General features: G+C 45.2%; 1 protein-coding gene across 3 annotated transcripts in view; it reads right to left on the bottom strand.

Annotated features, from left to right (window-relative positions):
* Window positions 1-469: 469 nt before the first annotated feature.
* Window positions 470-19,794, bottom strand: part of RPS6KA1 (ribosomal protein S6 kinase A1) — a 60,637-nt gene continuing 41,312 nt past the window's right edge. For all 3 annotated transcript variants that reach the window (XM_072609468.1, XM_072609470.1, XM_072609469.1), the window contains 8 exons: window positions 19,190-19,315; window positions 18,866-18,955; window positions 15,807-15,965; window positions 10,334-10,495; window positions 9,317-9,393; window positions 3,920-4,037; window positions 3,236-3,373; window positions 470-1,541 (listed from right to left, as the gene is read on the bottom strand). In XM_072609468.1, the coding sequence (XP_072465569.1) occupies window positions 1,419-1,541; window positions 3,236-3,373; window positions 3,920-4,037; window positions 9,317-9,393; window positions 10,334-10,495; window positions 15,807-15,965; window positions 18,866-18,955; window positions 19,190-19,315 (993 nt within the window). In that variant the 3' untranslated portion in view covers window positions 470-1,418. The remainder of the gene's footprint in view (window positions 1,542-3,235; window positions 3,374-3,919; window positions 4,038-9,316; window positions 9,394-10,333; window positions 10,496-15,806; window positions 15,966-18,865; window positions 18,956-19,189; window positions 19,316-19,794) is intronic.

Genomic DNA, 19,794 nt, shown 5'->3' with positions numbered 1-19,794 from the left:
TCTTATATATGTTGTCTCATCTGACCTCCACAACAACCCTGGGAAGTATGTGCTGTTATTATACTCATTTTATAGCTGAGAAAACTGAGACAGAGAGAGGTTAAGTGACTTGCCCAGGGTCACACAACTAGTCTTTGTGATAGGATTCGAACTCAAGTTTTCCTGACTTCAAGTCTAATATTCTTTATCAATTGTGTCTTCTTTTTCTCTTTCTCCTTTTACTCAATGAGGATAGAGAAGGTGAGAGGGAGGAAAAATAAATACTTGTTAAATGAAAAATAATTTCTAAAAAAAAGCACCACCATAGAGCCCCAACTACTTTAGATACCACATCTCAGGCTCATTTCTAAAAGGATCACTGGTATAGAGAATTCAAAATCCAACAACAATCGTTGGGAGAATGAAGTTGTTGGGTGGCACAGAAGAGAGACCTGGTTGTAGAGTCATGGGGGGAAGTGTCAGAGAGAGATTCTCTCAATTCAGAAATAAGTTTATTAGAAAGCTTACAGACAGTTGAACCCTGAGTAACCAGCCAAGGAACAAATTTTAAAAAAACAAAGACAAAAACAAACCCCAAACTCTCTCTCCCCTTCCGTAAGCCCAACATATCCTCAAAATTATGTTTGGCTCTAGGGAGTTCTGTCCAGTGGTGAATCTCAAGTCATTCAAAAAGTGCTTTCATGATCCTGGCACCCCTGGTCTGGCAGGTGGTGGGGCAGGGCAGGTGGAGGGCTAAGTCAGCCCCTAAGCTGGACTGCTCCTGGCTCCACTGGCCACAGAAAGAGCTCAGTAACTTTTCTTAAAACTAGGCCCAAACTAGGCCCTGGGGAAAGAATCCCTTTATTGCAAGGCTGAGGGCACTGAAGTGAAGACGGGTAGCCAGATGCCTTTTACTTCTGGTCTGGAGAGGGGATCTGGAGGGGGCGTCCAGGGAGTAGAGACCCTTGAATCTCAGAAGCACCAAGGACAGATGTCTGTGCCCCCATCTAGTTGGACAAGTACAAGGCCCAGAAACAGCCTGAGCCCTTCCCCAGAGATGGAGGGTCCCTTTGTCTTGCTTTGTGACTCCTTCTGTCATAGTTAACGTTTCTCCCAACAAACAGATCCTGGAAAAAGGAATTGATCACCACCCCCACCCCCCCTTTTCTTCTTTTTTTAAAAAGAAGAGTTTGTACAGTGATTGATTTCAGTCAGGCAAGTCCCTGCCAAGAACGGTCTGTGCTTTGGGAGCAGAAAGGCACTTTGCAATCCTCCCTCCTCCATCCTCCAGGGGAGCCCATCCAAGCTGGCTGCTTGCCGGGAGGTCCCACCTGGCTGGCTCCCGGTTCCTTGCCCAGGCAGATCAAGTTTCCCCAGGAAACATGCAGAGTCTGTGGTGACAGTGTCGCCCTGCAGCCTGTGACATGCTCCCCAAACCTTCACAGTGTAGTGGAAGGTAGCTTTTTCACACGCCGCTGAGCCAGGATGGAAGTCTCGATAGGCTTGAGCTGTGGGGTGGGCTTGGAACTGTTGAGTGCGGAGTAGGTGGCAGCCATGGCGCCCTGTGGGGGGAAGGATCAGGAGACAAGGTTAACCCCAATCCATCAATCTATTAATAATCAGTTATAAAGCACCTAGTATGTGCTAGGCCCTGGGGATACAATGAGAGAAATGAAGCAGTGCCTGCCTTCATGGGCTCACATTCTACCAAAGGAGGGCTCTAATTCCTCCTGACGATGGGGTCTCGGGTGAGCCTGTGCCAGGGTTCCATGTCGTCTTGCTTCCCTCTGGGACCCCTGGCCTGGAAGGCAACAAGCAGTGCTTTGTGAGGAGGCTGTGATAATCAGCAGGGGAATGAGCTCCAGCAGCCAGGCCAGCTCCCTGGCCTCCCCACAAGGACAGTGTCTGGGGCCCAACAAATCCTTTGTGACTGCATAGACGTGTTATACAGGATAACATGCCCTGAGTCATACAGGCTGGGTCAGAGACTGGACTTGAACTCAGGTCTTCTTGGCCTTAACTAACCACTATACAACACTGCCTCTACTGGCCCCCCCTTTTCATGCCTGGTGGTGGAAGGCCAAAGCACTTGGAGTCACCAAAGACCTGGGTTCAAATGCTGGCTCAGTCACTTACACTGAACTCTTTCTTCCTCACCTATAAAATGAAGGAACTGGACCTGGCCACCTTGGAGGTCTATGGAGCTCTGACCATGTTTTCTGGCTATAATTCACGTAGCACTTCAGAGGCAGTGAGGTGGTGTCATAGTGCATAGCATGCTCGGCTTGGAGTTAGGAAGACATGAATTCAAATTTGCCCTCAGATACTCATAAACTGTGTGACACTGGGCAAGTCACCATACCCTGCTTGCCTCAGTTTTCCCCATCCCAGGGTTGTTGTGGAGATCAAATAAAATGATATTTGTAAAGTGCTTAGCACAGTACTCGGCACGTAGTGGGCATTTACTAGACCCTTCCTTCCTTTTCTGTCCTGTCTAATGTTTATATTTCCGTTTATAGGCTTAGACAAGGTGCTCCCCAAAGGCAGGGGCCGCACATGCCCTTCGAATGAAGTTCCTCCAAGACGGAAGTGGTTCCTCCAAGATGGAAGTGGTTCCTCCAAGACGGAAGTGGTAATCTTCTGTTTCTCCTGTATGCCACCCATGGCCTGGGGTAGAAGATAGGTAGTCCTCTTCATTGTAGGAGAGACCTGGGTTGAAGCCCTGCCTCTGCCTCTGACTAGTTGTGTGACCCTGGGGAAGTCACTTACACTCTCAACGCCTCTTTCAGATAAGCTGCAGGTGATTTCACACATAAAATTGATAGCATATTACTTCCTTCTCAATGGGTGGGGAGGGGAGGGAGGAAGGGATAGAATTTGGAACTCAAAATTTTAAGAAATGAATGTTAAGAATTTTTTACATGTTATTGGAAAATAGCCAACAGTCAATAAAAATATATTTTTAAAAAAAGACTGAAGTTGGAGAGAAAATATCAAATTGTATTGCTTGAGGGATTTTCTCTAGGCCTGGTTGGTAGAAGGCAGTTACTGTGTTGACAAGCATGTGTGAGAACACGGCACTGTTTGCTGCCATACAGGCCAGGGGCACCAGAGGGAACCAGGACTGAATGGAAAAGTGGCAGCAGTAGAAGCCAATTTCTCTGCATGGATGAGATCACAGCCTCTGGAGGCTCTCTGGAATCCCAGGTCAGTGAGGAGGATACAGATGCAGGAGCATCTCGGAGGGCAGCCTCACCTTCACTAACTGCACATCCTGATGGGACAGCTGGCTCTGGGGGAGCTTGTCCTTCTGCATGACCCACGGGTGCTGAAGAACCTGCTTGGCAGTCAGGCGCCGGTGGGGATCCACATGGAGCATCTTGGACACCAGATCCTGGAGGAGGCAGAAGGAGAAAGAGCTGATGTGAGAAGGGAAAGACCAGGGCTCACACCCAGGACCAGCTCCCCCAAGGGAGGCAGGGTCAAGGACCAAGCACTCCCAGGGGAACAACTGGGAATGACTTGGGAAGTCCCATCCAAGGGACAGCTGCCACACAGCCACAATTTCAGCAGGGCAGCCCTGGAAGGAAGAGGAGGGACAGAAATGGGATGTCTGGCTCGTCACTGTGATGGGACAAATAAGGCAGGGGGAGGCTTGCTTTTCTTTTCCTGAAAAGACCCTGCTGCTAGTGCCTTCCCTCTGAGACCACTTTCCATTTACTTGGCATGTATTGTATATGAACCTAATTATTTACATGTTGTTTCAACCGTTAGAATGGGGACTCTGAGTGAAGGGACCTGCTTCACTTTTCTTTGTATCTCCAGGAATTGGCACTATGCCTGGCCCTAAGGAGGGCTTAATGCATGCTTTTCAGCTGATGCCTGATTGACTAGTGGCCGAGCCTCCCCTAGAATGCTGCTTCGGGCCCTACAGCCTCACCTTGGCTGTTTCTGAAATCATGTTCCAGTTTCCGCCACTGAGAGTGAATTTTCCTCCCCCGATCCGAGTCAGAATCTCCTCTGGGGTATCACTGGGTCCATTTGCAAAGGGAGTGTATCTGGGGGAAAAAAATCAGTATCCTCATCATTCTGTCTCTTGTTTCTGTTACCTGTGGTCCAGGTAGAAACTACCCTTGTACACCAAGGGCTAGACCTGCTGGGAAGATCTGGCTGATGGACTTGGCTCCAAGAGGCCTAGGGAAACCTGAGGGGTGACTCCATGGTAGAGGGGAAGGAAGGGTGGGGTAGAGCCAGGGAGGCCTGAAATCCCAGAGACAAGAACTTTGGGCACTGGCTAGGCAAGGAGAGTCTTTCACTAGTACTGAGATAGGAAGGGAAATAGGGGCAACAGATACGTTCCCTTGAGAAGGCAAGTAAGTAATAAGATATCAATCATACGCATGAAGTCACCTGTGACTTAGTCTGAAAGAACTGCCCAGGGCCACTGAGAGTGTAAGTGACTTCCCAGGGTCATATGGCCAGTCTGTGTCAAAGGCAGGGGTGCAATCTTGAGAATAATCTCAGGAGAGAGAGGGAAGGAGCAGGATTCTGAGGATGGATCATTTGTCCTCTCTTCCAAATACCTTACAATCATTTTGTATATATTGTGTCCCAGAGTGTACACACACACACACACACACACACACACACACACACACACACACACACACACACACACACACACATACACACACACACAGAGTCCTAAAAGCCTTAGTATAGTTTTAAGATATTAAAGCTTAATATGTACATGTAATATTAATATATATGGTCTAAACTATTAAAGATTCATATTTAAGCTTTTAAAACTTGCCCACAACGCCCAGGTCTTTGTGCAGCAGGGAACAGGGATGATGTGGGTTCTGCCCCTGCCCTCTGGAGGCTCTCTGGAATCCCAGGTCAGGGAGGAGGCTTGCTTTTTTCTTCCTGAAGAACCTAAGACTTTTGGGACTCTGTGTGTGTGTGTGTGTGTGTGTGTGTGTGTGTGTGTGTGTGTGTGTGTGTGTATGTGTGCACATGGTGTTATATACACACACACAAACATAAACATGTATCTTACGGTAGAACGTAAGCTTCTTGGGGATCAGGTTTTGTTCCACCTTCGCCTTTGTATCCCCAATACTAAGCACAGAGTCTGGCACACAGCAAAAGCTTCATAAATGGTTGACTGATTAAAAATAGGCATAAATGGATTTTTTCCTTGAATCAATCAGAACCATATACCTAAAACCATTAGCAAGCATCATTTGTAATAGTGATAGACAAGAAGCCTTCCCAGTAAGATAAAGTTCGAAATAAGGATGCCTACTTCAGGAACAGGAATGAGAGGAAAGAGAAGCAGAAGGAACCACAATAAGAAATGAGGTCATAAGACTATCTCTTTTTGCAGATGGTAAGATAGACTTGGAGAATCCTAAAGTTTCAACTAAAAAGTTGGAAACAATAATTTTAACAAAGTAGCAGTATATCAAGTAAACTCATATAAATCATCAGCCTTTCTACATAGCACCAACAAAACCCTACAAGAAGAGACCCATTTAAAATAACTCTAGACAGTATAAAATACCTGGGAGTACACCTGCCAAAACACAACTATATGAACAAAAATTATAAAAATTATAAAATATAATATAAATAAAATCAGATCTAAGTAACTGGAGAAATACGAACTGTCCAAGGATAGGCAGGGCCAATATAATAAAAATGATAATCTTACTTAAATTAATGTGTTTATTCAATACCATCTCAATTAAATTATCAAAAAATTATTTTACCGAGTTAGAAAAAATAATAAGATTCATTTGGAAGAACAAAAGGTCAAGAACGTCAAAGGAACTAATAAAAAAATGTAAAGGAAGAGGTTTAGCAGTACCAGACCTTAAACTATATTATAAGGCAGTGATTATCGAAACTATCTGGTGCTGGCTAAGAAACTCAAAGGTGGAACAGTGGAGTAGGGTAGACATACAATATACAGCAGTAAATGATTATTAGTAACTTTGTGTTTGACATGTGTAAAGACTTCAATTTTGGGGATAAGAATTCCTTACTTGCTGAAAATTAATGGGAAAGCAGGAAAGCAGCCTGGCAGAAAGTGGGCATAGACCAACATTTTACACCATTTACCAAGATAAGGTCAAAATGGACATACGACTTAGATATAAAAGGAGATTTTACAAAAAAAAAGAAAAACATGGAACAGATTACCTATCAGACTTATGGACAGGCAAACAATTTATGAGCAAACAAGAGCTAGAGAATATTATGAATTGTAAAATGGATAATTTTGAGTACATCAAATTAAATAGCCAGTGTAGCCAAGATCAAAAGAAAGCAGAAAACTGGGGGAAAAGTTTTTATAGACAATTTCTCAGCTAAAGGTGTCCTATCTCAAATATACTAAAAAAACTTTGTCAAATCTATAAGAATACACATCAAATATATAAGAATATGAATTGACAAAATGGTCAAAGGATATGAACAGACAGTTGTTCAATGAAGAAATCAAAACAATTTACAGTCATATGGAAAAAATGCTCTAATCATTATTGATTAGAGAAATGCAAATTAAAAGAACTTTGAGGTATCACTTTACACCTATCAGACTGCTGAAGTGATAGCAGGGGAAAATGACAAATGTTGGAGGGGATGTGGACAAAATGGAACACTAATTCACTGTTGGTGGAACTATGAACTAATACAAGCATTTCGGAGAGCAATTTGGAATCATGCCCAAAGAATTATTAGACTATGTATCCCCTTTTACCTAGCAATACCTCTATTAGGTCTGTTTCCCAAGATGATTAGGGAAAAACATAAAGAACCTATATGTTCTAAAATATTTATAGCAGCTCTCTTTGTGGCGGCTAAGAACTGGGAATTGAGGGGATGCCCATCAGCTGGGGAATGGCTAAATAAGCTGTGGTATATGGTTGGAATGGAATACTACTGTGCTATAAGAAATGATGAGCAGAAGGTTCATTTTAGAAAAACAAGAAAAAACTTGCATGAAATAACGAGTGAGCAGAGATGAGCGAATGCTGTATACAGTATTAGCAATATTATTTTAAGAACCACTGAACAACTAAGTTATTTTGAGTGTTGTAAATACCCAAATTAATTACAAAGGATCTGTGAAGGAAGATGCTATCTGCTTCCAGAGAGAGAACTGATAAACAGAAGTATGTATAGTATGGTTTTCCATATATACATATTTGTGTCTAATGGTAGCCATGTCTGGGCAGGGGGTGGGGGGAAGAAGGGAAAAATTATAAAAAATGCACAGCAGAGAATAAAAGAAAATGTAGAAGGAAGGATAGTAGCTTTGAAAATGACAAGTACTACTTATATAGTTTTTTTTAAAGTAAACAGTGCAGAATGTAAATTCATGGTTTTATAGTGAATCCTCTTTTTAGGTTGTGCTGTGAAAATGGAAACTTTTTTTTGTCTTTATGTATTTGTGAGAAATGATTATTAATAACCAATATCTTGGGGAGACTCAGAGCTGTCTTCTTCCAAATTCCTGATTTTAAAAAATCCAGTCTCTGGAAGGACATTATGGATAATAAGACTGAATGAACTCTCCAGCTCTCGGTCAAACCCCACCCAACTTTACAAGGAAATTAATCTATGGTGGAGGAAGCTCGTTGTGTTCTACTCAAGCTTAGACTGAGACAGATCCTTTGGTCTAGATAGCCCAAGGCTGTGGGTGATCTGAGTATAGAGAGAATTTCTCGGTCCAAGGGAAACTGATGCCACCATCAGCCCCTCATTGAACGCCTACTATATAAATTGTGAACCCTGCCTCCATTATGGTCTTTGGTTTAAGAGAGATAGCCAAATGACCATCCTTTTATTAATAAATTGCTGGCCTTATCAGAAACTATGTCTCATGAATCTTTTAATCATTATATTTTTAAGTTCAAAATGAATTAAATAATAATAAAAAAAGATGGGCTCCCACACCCATAACTAGGGGACTGAGCTGAAGCAGCAAATTTTCCCCAAGGACTGAGACAAGGGCAAGTCTATAACAAGAAAACTGAGTGAATGTGATGAGAATAGCCAGGTTGGTGATTAGGCCAGGAGAAGCCCAGAATGGCTGAAAGGCTGGCAGCCTGAGCTGAGGGGCCAGGATCAAGTTAGAAAGAACTTTGCAACTTGGGAAGGTCAGAGACCTTTAGAGCCAAAAGGGCCCTTTGGGGAATCTGCTGAGGGACCAGAAGCAGCCTGCCCAAGGGGTGAGTGCCAGAGCTGAGAGGTTTCCCTGACGCCGAATCTAGGCCTCCTCCTTCCTCTCTTGCTCAGACCACTTCAGCAGTCTGACAGATTATCCCATCTCCATTTTTGGCTCCCTTCAGTTTGTCCTACATGTTGCTGCTCACATAAGTTTTCTTATTCTTAGCATCTTGGTAAAGATGGCACCAATAATGATAGCTAACATTTTAACAGATATATACACATTATGTGTATGTATACATATGTGTATATATGTATATGTGTGTATGTATAGCAGCTAGGTGGCTCATTGGATAGAGCGCTGAGCCTGGAGTCAGTAAGACCTCAGTTCAAATCTGGCCTCCTGACGTACCAGTTGTGTGACCCTGGGCAAGTCACTTAATCCTGTTTGCCTTAATCCACTGGAGAAGGAAATGCCAAATCCCTCCAGTATCTTTGCCAAGAAAACCCCCAAGGACAGTATTATGCACAGGGTCACAAAGAGACACAACTGTACACACACACACACATTATATATATATTAGACACACACACACACGTACATACGCACCAGACACACACGTACACTATATACACATATGCACACTACATATACACATATATACTATATACATATATACACATATGCCTACATACAACATATATAATGCTCTAAGATTTCTAAAGCACGCTAAGCCTACTATCTCTTTTGGAGGCTTTCATGTGGGGTTTTTGAGTTCACAAAGAGCTTCTGTTCCTACCAGACTCACTGGACTGTTTCAAGGATTTCTATCCCCATTTTACATATGAGGAAACTGAGGACCAGAGAGATGAAGTGATCTGCCCCAAGGTCCCATGAGTTGTAACTGGCAGACAGGGAACTTCAACCCTGCCCCTCTGCTCCTGATACTGAGTGCTGCCCACTCTACCACCTCTCCAGTGATCAAAGAATCTGCCCCTTTCCATTACTTCCACTTCCCTGGCAATAAATAAACACTTGAAAGCTTCCTGAGCCATTCTGGGGGAGGAGATGCTGAGAGCTCCACCCCTCAGGGGTCTTGGGAGGAGGAAACCCAAGAGAGATCCTACCCATCCTCCAGGGTAGGGGCAGGTTACTTACCCAGCCAGCATGGTATAGAGAAGGATGCCCAGGCTCCAGATGTCACAGCCTTCATCATAGCCCTGGCGCCTCAGAACCTGGGCAAGAAGAGTAATATTCACAAATGATTCCTGGCATCTATAAGATGTGTGACGTAGTTTATAGGCATTATTTCATTTGCTTCTCACTGCAATCCCATGAGGCAGCAAGAGGAGGCCTCTCAGAGTCTGGCATGCCACATCCCATGCCGCCATGCTTGCCTCCAGCTGACGTGGGGCTAAATCTCCTGGTGCCACAGGCACAGTGACCCAGTGAAAGGTGGGTTCAACTCACAGCATCATAGATTTAGAATCAGAAAGGGCCCTAGCAACCATGAAGCTAAAGGATTTGCCCAAGGTTACGCAGCTAGTCAGTGTCTGAGACATAACTTGAACCCAGGTCATGGGATCACATTCAGTGCTGGAAGGAACCTTAGAGGCCATCCAGGGTAACCCCCTCATTTTACAGATGGGGAAACTCAGTTCAATTCCATTCAGATGAACAAGTCTTTATTAAATGCTGCACTAGGGGATAGTGATACAAAGACAAAGTTAACCAGCCCTTGGTTACAAGGTGCTTCCATTCGATCTGGCCAAACATTGACACAGACAACTATGTCCAGGTGCCTCAGTAGGCTACCTGACCTGGTTTAATAAAAATATCCACCTGGAATAAGTAAAAAGCAAAGATTAAGTCTCTATAACCATTTGTTAAGCACAGAAGAAGCGTTCCAGGTGACACCATGGAAAGGAGAGGGACACAGGCAGGATGGGACTGACCTGGGCGGCCACAGGGGAGTGCTCAGTGCAAGTTCCTTGTCCCTTTAAATTAAACAGATGCTATTTCTTCTTCCACGCTGCGCACCCCCTCAGTGGCCAATCAGGAGCTGGTCCTAGGAGTGGGAAGGGCCAGACTAGGCCTCAGCCCCAGGACCCAGACCCTATCCTCCTGGTGGGTAACCCCAGGGCAGAGGGGGAAGGGGACAGGGACTCTGCTCACCTCTGGAGCTACGAAATTGGCAGTATAGCAGGGGGTCATGAGGAGCCCATTCTCTGCTCGAAGCTGCTTGGCAAAGCCGAAGTCACAGATTCGGATGCTCTCAGGGTTCCCGGACTCATCCACATAAAGGATGTTACTGGGCTTCAGGTCCCTGTGCACTACCTGGGGGACAAACAAGGACTCTCAGGTCAGCCCCTCGGGAGGCGGGATGGGGAAAAGGGACAAAGCATTCTGGTGCCAGCTAACTGAGGGGCTTAGCAAGAACCCCCAGGGGTTGGAGAATGGGAAAGAATGGGAAATGGAGGGCAGGCAATCAAGCAATCAACAAGCATTTATTAAACACCTACTGTGTGCTGGATAGGGAGAATACGATGTAGGTGAGTGAATGAAGAGGTACAGGAAAATCCATTCTGGGGTCAGAGGCTAAAGGGAGACCCTTGGGATTAGGGGTTATTAGGAGTAAAGTGGGAGGGAAGAGGAAAATGCATCTTAGGCTCTGGATGTAGGAAGGGGAGGAAGATAGGATCAAGGTTACTCAATGACATGGCAGAAGGAGAACTGTGCCTGGCACTTAGAGACAGAGGGGAGAATGAATGTTCTAAGGTCAGCTGCAGGGGGAGGGAGGAAGGGAAGCAGGGAGATGATCCTACTGGGATCAGCCACTGGAAGGCAGACCAACGGGGCAGGGGCAGTGTGCTAGAGGGGCAGCCATTGGTAACAGGAGAAGGACAAAGACACATCCTTGGTCTTTTAACTGGATAGAATGTGAAGCCCCTAGAAGGAAGGAACTAGTTCCACTTTTCTCTTAGGAGGTAGCTAGGGGCACAGTGGATACAGTGCAGGACGGAGTCAGGAGTTCAAATCCAACCATAGACACTTATCTCTATGACCCTAAATAAATCATTTAAATTGTCTGCTTTGGTTTCCCCATCTATAAAATGGGAATAGTAACAGAATCTACCTCCCAGGATAAAGTGGTACCATATCTGTAAAGCTCTTTGTAAACCTTAAAGCGCTATATAAATCCTCGTTATTATCCCCAGTGACTACCATAGTGCCTGGCATACAGTAGGTGCTCAATAAATGCTTGTTGCCTGGCTGGTTAGTCAATGAACATTCATTAAGGGTCTTGCAGATGCCAGGAAAGGTGCTCAGGTCTGGCCATACTTGCTGCTCACTCTTGGATTGTGATTTATACAGAGAAGAACCTGAAGGGTGAAGGGTGGGACAAAGGGAGAGGAGGCAGTCATCTTTAAAAGGGTCGTTGAAATGAATATCACATTAAAAAGAGAATTTAAAGCTAGATTGGGGTTCAATAATCCCATTAGTCTAGAGGGCCCTATGGGGCCATGAGCAGGGCTCGGGAGAAGGAAAAGTAAGGGTGTGGCTGAGGTCTCCCATCCCACACTGTCTGCACCACACAAGTTAGCGATTCACCAGCCTCTGTTTCATGTACCTGTGCGTTCACTGAGGGCAAGGGTTGTGCCTTACACCTGTGCTAGAACCTAGCACACCCACCAGGTACCAAGTAAATATCTGTTAAAGAACAGAAGGAGAAGCCAAAGGGAGAACCAGAGAGATGGGCCCCCAAAGCTATCAGACTGTGTATATATACAGATACGGCTACTGGATCTATCCTCTAAAGAGATCAAAGAAAGAGGAAAAGGGTTTATGTGCACAAAAATATTTACAGCAGCTCTTTTTGTGGTAGCAAAGAATTGGAAACTGAGGGAAGGCCCAACAATTGAGAAATGGCTGAACAAGCTATGGTGAACAACCACTGGGCTATAAGAGATGGTGAAGGAGATCGTTTCAGAAAAACTGAGAAAGACTTGTATGAACTGATACAAAGTGAAGTGAGCAACAAAGAAGAACAACGTATACATTGAACAGCAATACTGCAAATGCAATCAAGAAAAGGAAGACTTAGTTACTCTGATCAACACAACGACCAACCACAATTCCAAAGAACTCGTGAGGATAGCTTTAGAGTACAGACTGAAGCATATTTGCTTTTTTTTTTCTTCTTCCATTTTTTTTGGGAGGGGGGATATGGCTAATGCAGAAATTTGTTTTACATGTCTATACATGTTTGTAATGGGTTTTATTTCTCCTGCCTTTTCAATGGGTGTAGGGGTGGAGAGAGAGAATTTGAAACTAAAAATAAAATTGAAATTCTTTTTTAAAAAAGTAATCTCAGCAGATCCTTTTCCCTGACCAATCAGCTTTCCTAAAACAGATCTCATTACATCACTCCCCTACTCAAATATCTTCAATTACTTTCTGTAACCTCTAGGATAAAACACAGAATTCTCAGCCTGGCATTTAAAGTCCTCCACAATTTGGGTGCTACACACCTTTTCAGGCTGTTTCTGCTACACGCTGTTTGACCTTGGGCAGAGTTGGGGGTCACAGTATCCATTTACAGGATAGGTCTCTAAGGTCTAAATTTCCACTTCTAAATTCTATGACCCTATAAACCACACCTGACTACTGCCAGGATCAAAGGGAACTCACCACTGGACTTCTTTAGCAACGATAAACCTGTACATCTCTAGAGCTAGGAGGGTCTTCCAAGGGACCACCTTATCACCTTCCTTGAGAAGGGGGGAACATAATATTTGAGTAGGCGAAAGAGAGGTTAATTCTGAGAAGCTAAGATGAATAGAGACTCCTCAGATCATACATCTCTGAGCTAGGAGGGACCTCTGAGGTCATTTGGCCTAACCACTTCTTAACACAGGAATTTTCATTATCTGCAACATCCCCAACAATCTAGTCTCTGATTGGGAAGGAAGAAAGGAAGGAAGGAAGGAAGGAAGGAAGGAAGGAAGGAAGGAAGGAAGGAAGGAAGGAAGGAAGGAAAGAAGGAAGGAAGGAAAGAAAGAAGGAAAGATGGAAGGAAGGAATGAAGGGAGGAAAGAGGAAGGGAGGGAAGGAAGGAGAAAGGAAGGGTGCATACTCTGTGTCAGGCATTCTGCAAAGCATTTTGCATTTGATCCTCACAATAACCCTGCTATTATCCCCATTTCAACTGAGAAAACTGAGGCAGACAGTGATTGAGATTCCAATAGCTGGTAAGTGTCTGAGGCTAGATACAGGATGCTATCCATTGAGCCACCTAGTTGTCTCTAGAGACAGAGAAATCACTACCTCCTGAGGCAGCCCATGCTACTTTTGGAGACCTATAGACATTAAATAATATGTCCTCATACAAGCCCCAAATCTGCCTCTTTCTATAAGTTCTACCCCACTGCTCCTCATTCTGTCCTCTAGGGTGATGGAGAGCAAGTCTTCCACCAATAAAATTAACTACTTAGCCTGGAATTCAAGGCCCCCTTCTGAATATCCAGCCTTATTTCTCATAGCTTTCTTGACAAAGAACAAATCCTTTCCAACAAGTTAGCCTATCAAATACTGAAGACCAGGAATACCCAAGTGTTCTCTGCTGCAGGTTAAACTTCACCCAATTCTGGCCCCAGTCTCTGCTGATCACTCCATGACCTCTGAGAAGAGGCTTCATTTTTTTTTTCTGGGACTGTTTTTTCTTCTATAAATTGAGGGGCTGGTGGGTGGTGCTCATCTAGATCCCTGGGAGTCCTATCCAGGTCTAATGCCCAACATCTGATGGTTCTAACCTAGGAAGATCTTCCTGGATCCCAATTCTGTCCTGATATATTAGCCCTTTTTGCAGAATGCTTCCAAAAGGTTAGTGCTGGACACACCAACAGGGCTCAATTTGACATAGCCCCAGGAGGGATCACTTAGCCTGGCACTGCTCTTCCTGAAAGAATTGAGACTCTGTGACCCCTTGTTATCCTCCGACATCCACCATCCATGTTAGTCTCTATGATTTGCTTTAAAGCTCAGTCCTTTTGTCTCCTTTGCCAGCCTCCCTTGGCTTAGGAGGTTCTGAGCTGCCCAGAGCACAAAGCAAAAGGTTATGCTGCTTGATGACTATTTGACCCAAACTATAGGTCCTTCAAACCCACCCACCCTACCTACTCATGCAGTTAAGGCAGACGATCATTCTTCCCCTGGTACCTGGCAGCCTCCAACTGCCCCCTGCATGGAAAGACCAGTCCAACAGCCTAACATACCACTGAGATCACCTCACACCCCTGCTCAGAAACCTCTGATGATTCCCTAGTGCCTGTAGAGGTTCATGGGAAAGAGGAAAACATGCTGCATTTGGAGTCATGAGGACCTGAGATCAGATTCTACTCTGCCACTTTTTAGCTGTATCATCTTGGGCAAGTCATTTCACTTCCAAAGCCTCAGTCTCCTCATCTGTAAAAGGAGGACTTGGTCTAAACGGTCCCTACGATCCCTGTATACCCATGGCCTCTGAATAATGTCTAAGTGATCCCTGAGACGCTGTTTTGATGACTTACCCTTAGCTTTGGCTACTCTCTCATTCAGAGCCTTCCAGTCCAGGCTGGTTCATCTCCCAAGATCACTCCGGCTTCCAGGCCTCCACCCACCCCCTTCTAAATATTCCCTGACCTTGTTCCTCCCCATTTTGTTTAAATTCCTCCCAGCCACAGGATCTACAGCTAGAAAGAGCTTAAGGAAATCCACTCCCCTCAATGATAGAAATGAAATTGAGGCCCAAGAGAGAGTAAATGACTGGTCCAAGGTAGCACAGGCAGTAAACACCCAGTTCAGTCCCCACGATTTATTCCCATCCTCATTGCCTGCCCTTTTCTCTGAACTATCATCCTGCTAAGGTAGCTAGGTGATGTCATGGTGCATAGAATGCCAGGCCTGAAGTCAGGAAGACTTATCTTCCCAAGTTCAAATCCAGCCTCGGACCCTTACTAGCTGTGTGACCCAGGACAAGTCACTTCACCGTCTGCCTCAGTTTCCTCATCTGTCAAATGAGCTAGAGAAGGAGATGGCAAACCACTCCGGTATCTTTGCCAAGAAAACCCTGAATGGGTTTTTCAGACATGAGTGGAATGAAACAACAACAAGAAAATAATCTTACTAGCATTTATCAAGAGGCTGCTACGAGCAGGGCTGAGGATAGAAAAAGATGTATATCACTGTTGTAGCCCTGAGGAGCTCAAAGGGGTTAGGGAGGCAGGTCAGGGAGATACTCTACGGCTCAGTGAGGAATACAGACTAGAAGCATTCCAAGAGTTCAAAGGACAGAGTGATGCCTGAGCTGGTGCGATCAAGGGAGGCCTCTGGAAGGATGACAGGCGTGGCTGGACTTGGAAGGAGGAAAGAGGTTATTTCAAATGGGGAGAATGATGTATACAATGGGTTCATGAGACCTAGTGCTAGAAGTACCTTAGAAGACCCCTCTTTACAGATGAGAAAACTCTGGCCCAGAGAGATTAGGTCACACAGGCAGGAATTGAGCTCAGGTCTACCAGACTCCACGTACCATACATAGCTCATGGCCAAAGATGTGATAAGGTTCCTCCCCCTCCCCCCAGCCATTGGGCCCCCAGGGATGACTCACCCCCTGGGAGTGTAGGTACTCCATGGTCCGGCAGAGTGTGTGCAGGACAGAGCTGGCCTCACGTTCCGAGAAGAACTTTTGCCGAAGGATCTTGTCCAGGAGCTCTCCGCCCCGCATCAGCTCTGTCACCAGGTACACATGCTTACTGTCCTCATATACCTGAAGTGGCAGAAGAGGAAGATATAGGTACAGCTGCCTTTCAGCTGGTGGGCATAGAAACCCACCTCTGAACCTTCCCAGTGTCACTGGATCACAGAGCTAAAGCTGGTCCTCCCAGGTCACTGGGGAAGCTGAGACTCAAGGGGGCTTAGTAACCCAGGTTTGCACAGATAAGCAGTGGTGGACCTGAGACGTGAACAACACAAGCCAGCGGAAACATCTGAGCACAGATTCAGAGCTGGGAGGGACCTAGGGCCATCTACTCCAATTCCCCATTTTTTTGTAAAAGAAGAAACTGAGAAAGTTAACATCCAGGTAGCTTTGTCAGGCAACCCTCATTCTTCTCCAAGTTGGAAGGCAAAGTGGTATGGCACCAGCCCTGGAGTCAGTAGATCCAGGTTCCACACCTACCTCCAAGGCTTTTATTACTTATGTGACTATGGGCAAGTCATTGTCTTCCCTAGGCCTCAGTTTCCCCTGAAAAATGAGTGGGTTGGTTTCTGAGGATTCTTCTGGATTTCGATCTAAGATCCCATCTATGACTGTAAGGCCTAGTACTTTGCATTGGGGTTAAGAAGATGAAACAACATGGTTCCTGGCCTCCAGGACAAATAGAAGCGATGTAAGCCAACACACAATTAAGCATGATTCCAAGGCAGAGCATGGTAGGAGCAAAGGAGAGATCCAGAAAAAGGGCTTCAGAAAATTCACAGAAGGGGAGAGGCTTCTATCATGGCAGGTTGAGGAGGGAGGGAGGAGAGATCAGGGAAAGCTTCTGAGCCTTGGAGGAGGAGCAGGATTTCAAGAGCTGCAGAGGAGAAAGGAGTGTGCTCCTGGCATGTGGCAAAAGGCAGAAAGAGTTGAAAGGGTAGGACGAGAGCAGGAAACCAAGAAGTGGCCAGGTGCTCTGGGCTACATCAAGTGTGCAGAGTCGGCTTGGGAAACCTGGCTGGAGAGGGAAAAAGAAGCCACACTAAATGTCAAGCTGAATTTTCTTGGGCTGAAAATTGGAAACAATAGAGATATGATGGAATATGAATGTACAATGATGAGGAATTCTAAGAAGCCTGAAAAGAGTTTTCTGAACTGAGGCAGAGTGAAGTAGGGAGAACCAAAAACCATAATGCAAAGAGAGAGAACAAGAAATCCCAAACTGAACCCTGAATAACTATGGTGATCACACCTGGCTCCCAGGAAGAGCTGAGGAAATGCACCTCCCTCCCTTTGGGGGAAGATGGGGGACTAGGCTTGTGGAATACTGATACTGTCAGACATAGTGGCTGGCTTTGCCAAACTGTTTTTTCTTTTATAACCTCGATTATGTGGGTTGGCCTCATAGGTGGGTAGGTGAGGGAGAGATTTAGAAACAAATTAATATAAAAACAACAAGGTGCCAATAAAAATGAGAGGGAATGTGGCATAATGAGTAGAGAACTGGGCACAACACCAGTAAGATCTGGGTTCAAAGTCTGCCTTTCCCAGTGTTCTAGGTCACTCTCTAAGATTCTGAGTTAGAGAGGTGTTGACTCACATTGGGAGAGGGAGGTTCCTCATCTGGGAATTCCTTTTACCCATGAGATAACAGTCCAATCCCTATCTCTAGCCTATCAATAAAAATCAGATTACGGCCCATGGAGCCTAAATAACAGAAATATTAAATCCCCTATACAAAATTTTAATATGGGCCAAAGTTAACTCCACAGGCATGGATTTTTTTCTTATTGTTTAAATAGTTACAATTTTGTAAAATAAATAAAAAATAAAAATCAGATTAATTTTTTTTTAATTGCTAGGTTGAAGTTGTAAGGTTGTATTTTGTCTTAAATGCAATGAGGACTATAAGTTTATCTAGGGGAGAGGGAATTGCTGTTTCTTTTTTTGTCTTTGTACCCCCTTTCTGGCACCTCCAGTCTATTAAAATACAATTGAGTTAATCAAACAGAAAATCCTTTGCAGGAAGTTATCTACAAACATGAGACTCCGCTGTATGGAGCCACATTCTAGGCCTTGTAGACCCCGAGCTTGCACATGGCATAGGAGAGGACTCCGGTGGCCTCCACCTTCACAGTGTAATCTCAGCAGTAGGCACTGGACAAAGGTTTGTTTAAATACTGAATCCCTGTATCAGGAGGAATGTTTTGGCATCTGGGTGCTGGAATAGAGGCTGGGAGCAGAAAAGCCAGGTAGGAAATCAACTCAAGATATGATGAATGCCTGAACAAAGATTGTGATGACAGCATGAGGTGGGAAGGGACCAATTCAGTTGATAAACACTTATTCAATGAACATTTATTAAGCGCCTACTATGTGCCGGCACTGTACTAAGCGCTGGGGATACAAAAAGAGGCAAATGCTTATTGTTTCATGGGGGAGACAACGGGCAAACAAATGTGTACCTAGCACCAGTTTGGATATTGAGAGATGGGTCAGGAAGGTGAAGGAAAGGGAAGAGTCAATGCTGACTGAGATTTGTGGGACTAGGAAGAAGATTTGAGGGGTCCCTAGGAAAGGGATTGGGTAGATTTAGATAACGGGTGGATGCTGGGCATAAATAAGGAACCATGTCTGACCTGCCCCTATTTAAAGGCAGGATGTGTGACCTGCGCCTATTTAAAGGCAGGCTGTGTGACCCTAGAGGCAAAGAGCTCTAGGTTGGTAGCCTGGTGACCTGGGTTCTTACCTCAACTTCATCTTTCATCACTGTGACTGTGTGACCTCTTTTAGAGCCTCTATTTTCTCATCTGTAAAATGGAGGCCATGACTTAAGAGAAACCCTTAACCAAGCCAGTGTGGGAGCTGGAGTGCTGCCGAGGCTCTGCCCCTGCCCATAGATAGCCTGCCTCCTTTTCTCTGGGGCCTCTTCTCCTTGAATCTCCCTGCTTTCTTTCCCCACTACTCACATCTTTCAGGGTGATGATATTGGGGTGTTGGCCATAGCGCAGAAGGATCTCTATCTCCTCCGAGGGGTCCCTCTTGCTCTTGTCAATGACCTGGGAGAGAAGAAAGAGGGGAGATTAGGAGGAAATGAGGAAGCCAGGTCACTAGGAGAAGGGTAATCGGGTATGAGGGTCAGGTATCCCCTAGGGTGCTGAGCCTACTTTTAAAGGAGGAACTCATCCCAGGGTTAACAAATCACCTCCCCCCTCCCAGCTGTAGCCTCCCATGCCATATCCATGCTCAGTACAGGGATCCTGGGAGTGAGGGAGCTACAGGGTGATCCCCACCTTGACCGCATACTCCATATTGGTGGCCTTGTGGATACAGCGCTTACACACGGAGTAAGAGCCAACTCCAATGGTCTCCTTCACGATGTAGCCATCGCTGAAAACCAAGCTCTTCCCATGAAGTTGCTGGGGGGTGGGTGGGGAGGAGATAAGGAGAGAAGTTTCAGAGACTGACCCCCTCATTCTTTCCTCTTCCAGTCCCATCCTTCAGGTGCTTGTCTCTCAAAGCCTTGGCAGGAAGAGGCAGGAGTCTAGAACTATTTGTGGTACCACTAAGGATTCACACTCAAGAACAGAAAGTGCTAAGTTAGGTGCTGGGTGGGAGCATCCGGGCTCAAAGTGTTCAGGGGTAGGGGCTGTTGTCAGCAATGTGCCTTCTCACCTAGGAGTAAGACTCTGATATCCAAGTGAGGGGTAGAGCTGAAAGACCAATGAACCAGGAATCACGAGACTTAGGCTTTAGTCCTGGGCTCTATTGCTCATTCCCTGTGTGACCTCAATTTCCTCATCTGTCAAATGGGGACAATAATCCTTGTCCTATCTGCCTCAGAGGATTATCGTGCACCTCTGAGACACTAGATAGATATGAAATGACTGACTAATAC

Source organism: Notamacropus eugenii, chromosome 5 (assembly GCF_028372415.1).
Source record: "Notamacropus eugenii isolate mMacEug1 chromosome 5, mMacEug1.pri_v2, whole genome shotgun sequence".
Lineage (NCBI taxonomy): Eukaryota > Metazoa > Chordata > Mammalia > Diprotodontia > Macropodidae > Notamacropus > Notamacropus eugenii.
Note: the sequence above shows the minus strand (reverse complement) of the source record. Positions and strands in the feature narration are given on the sequence as shown.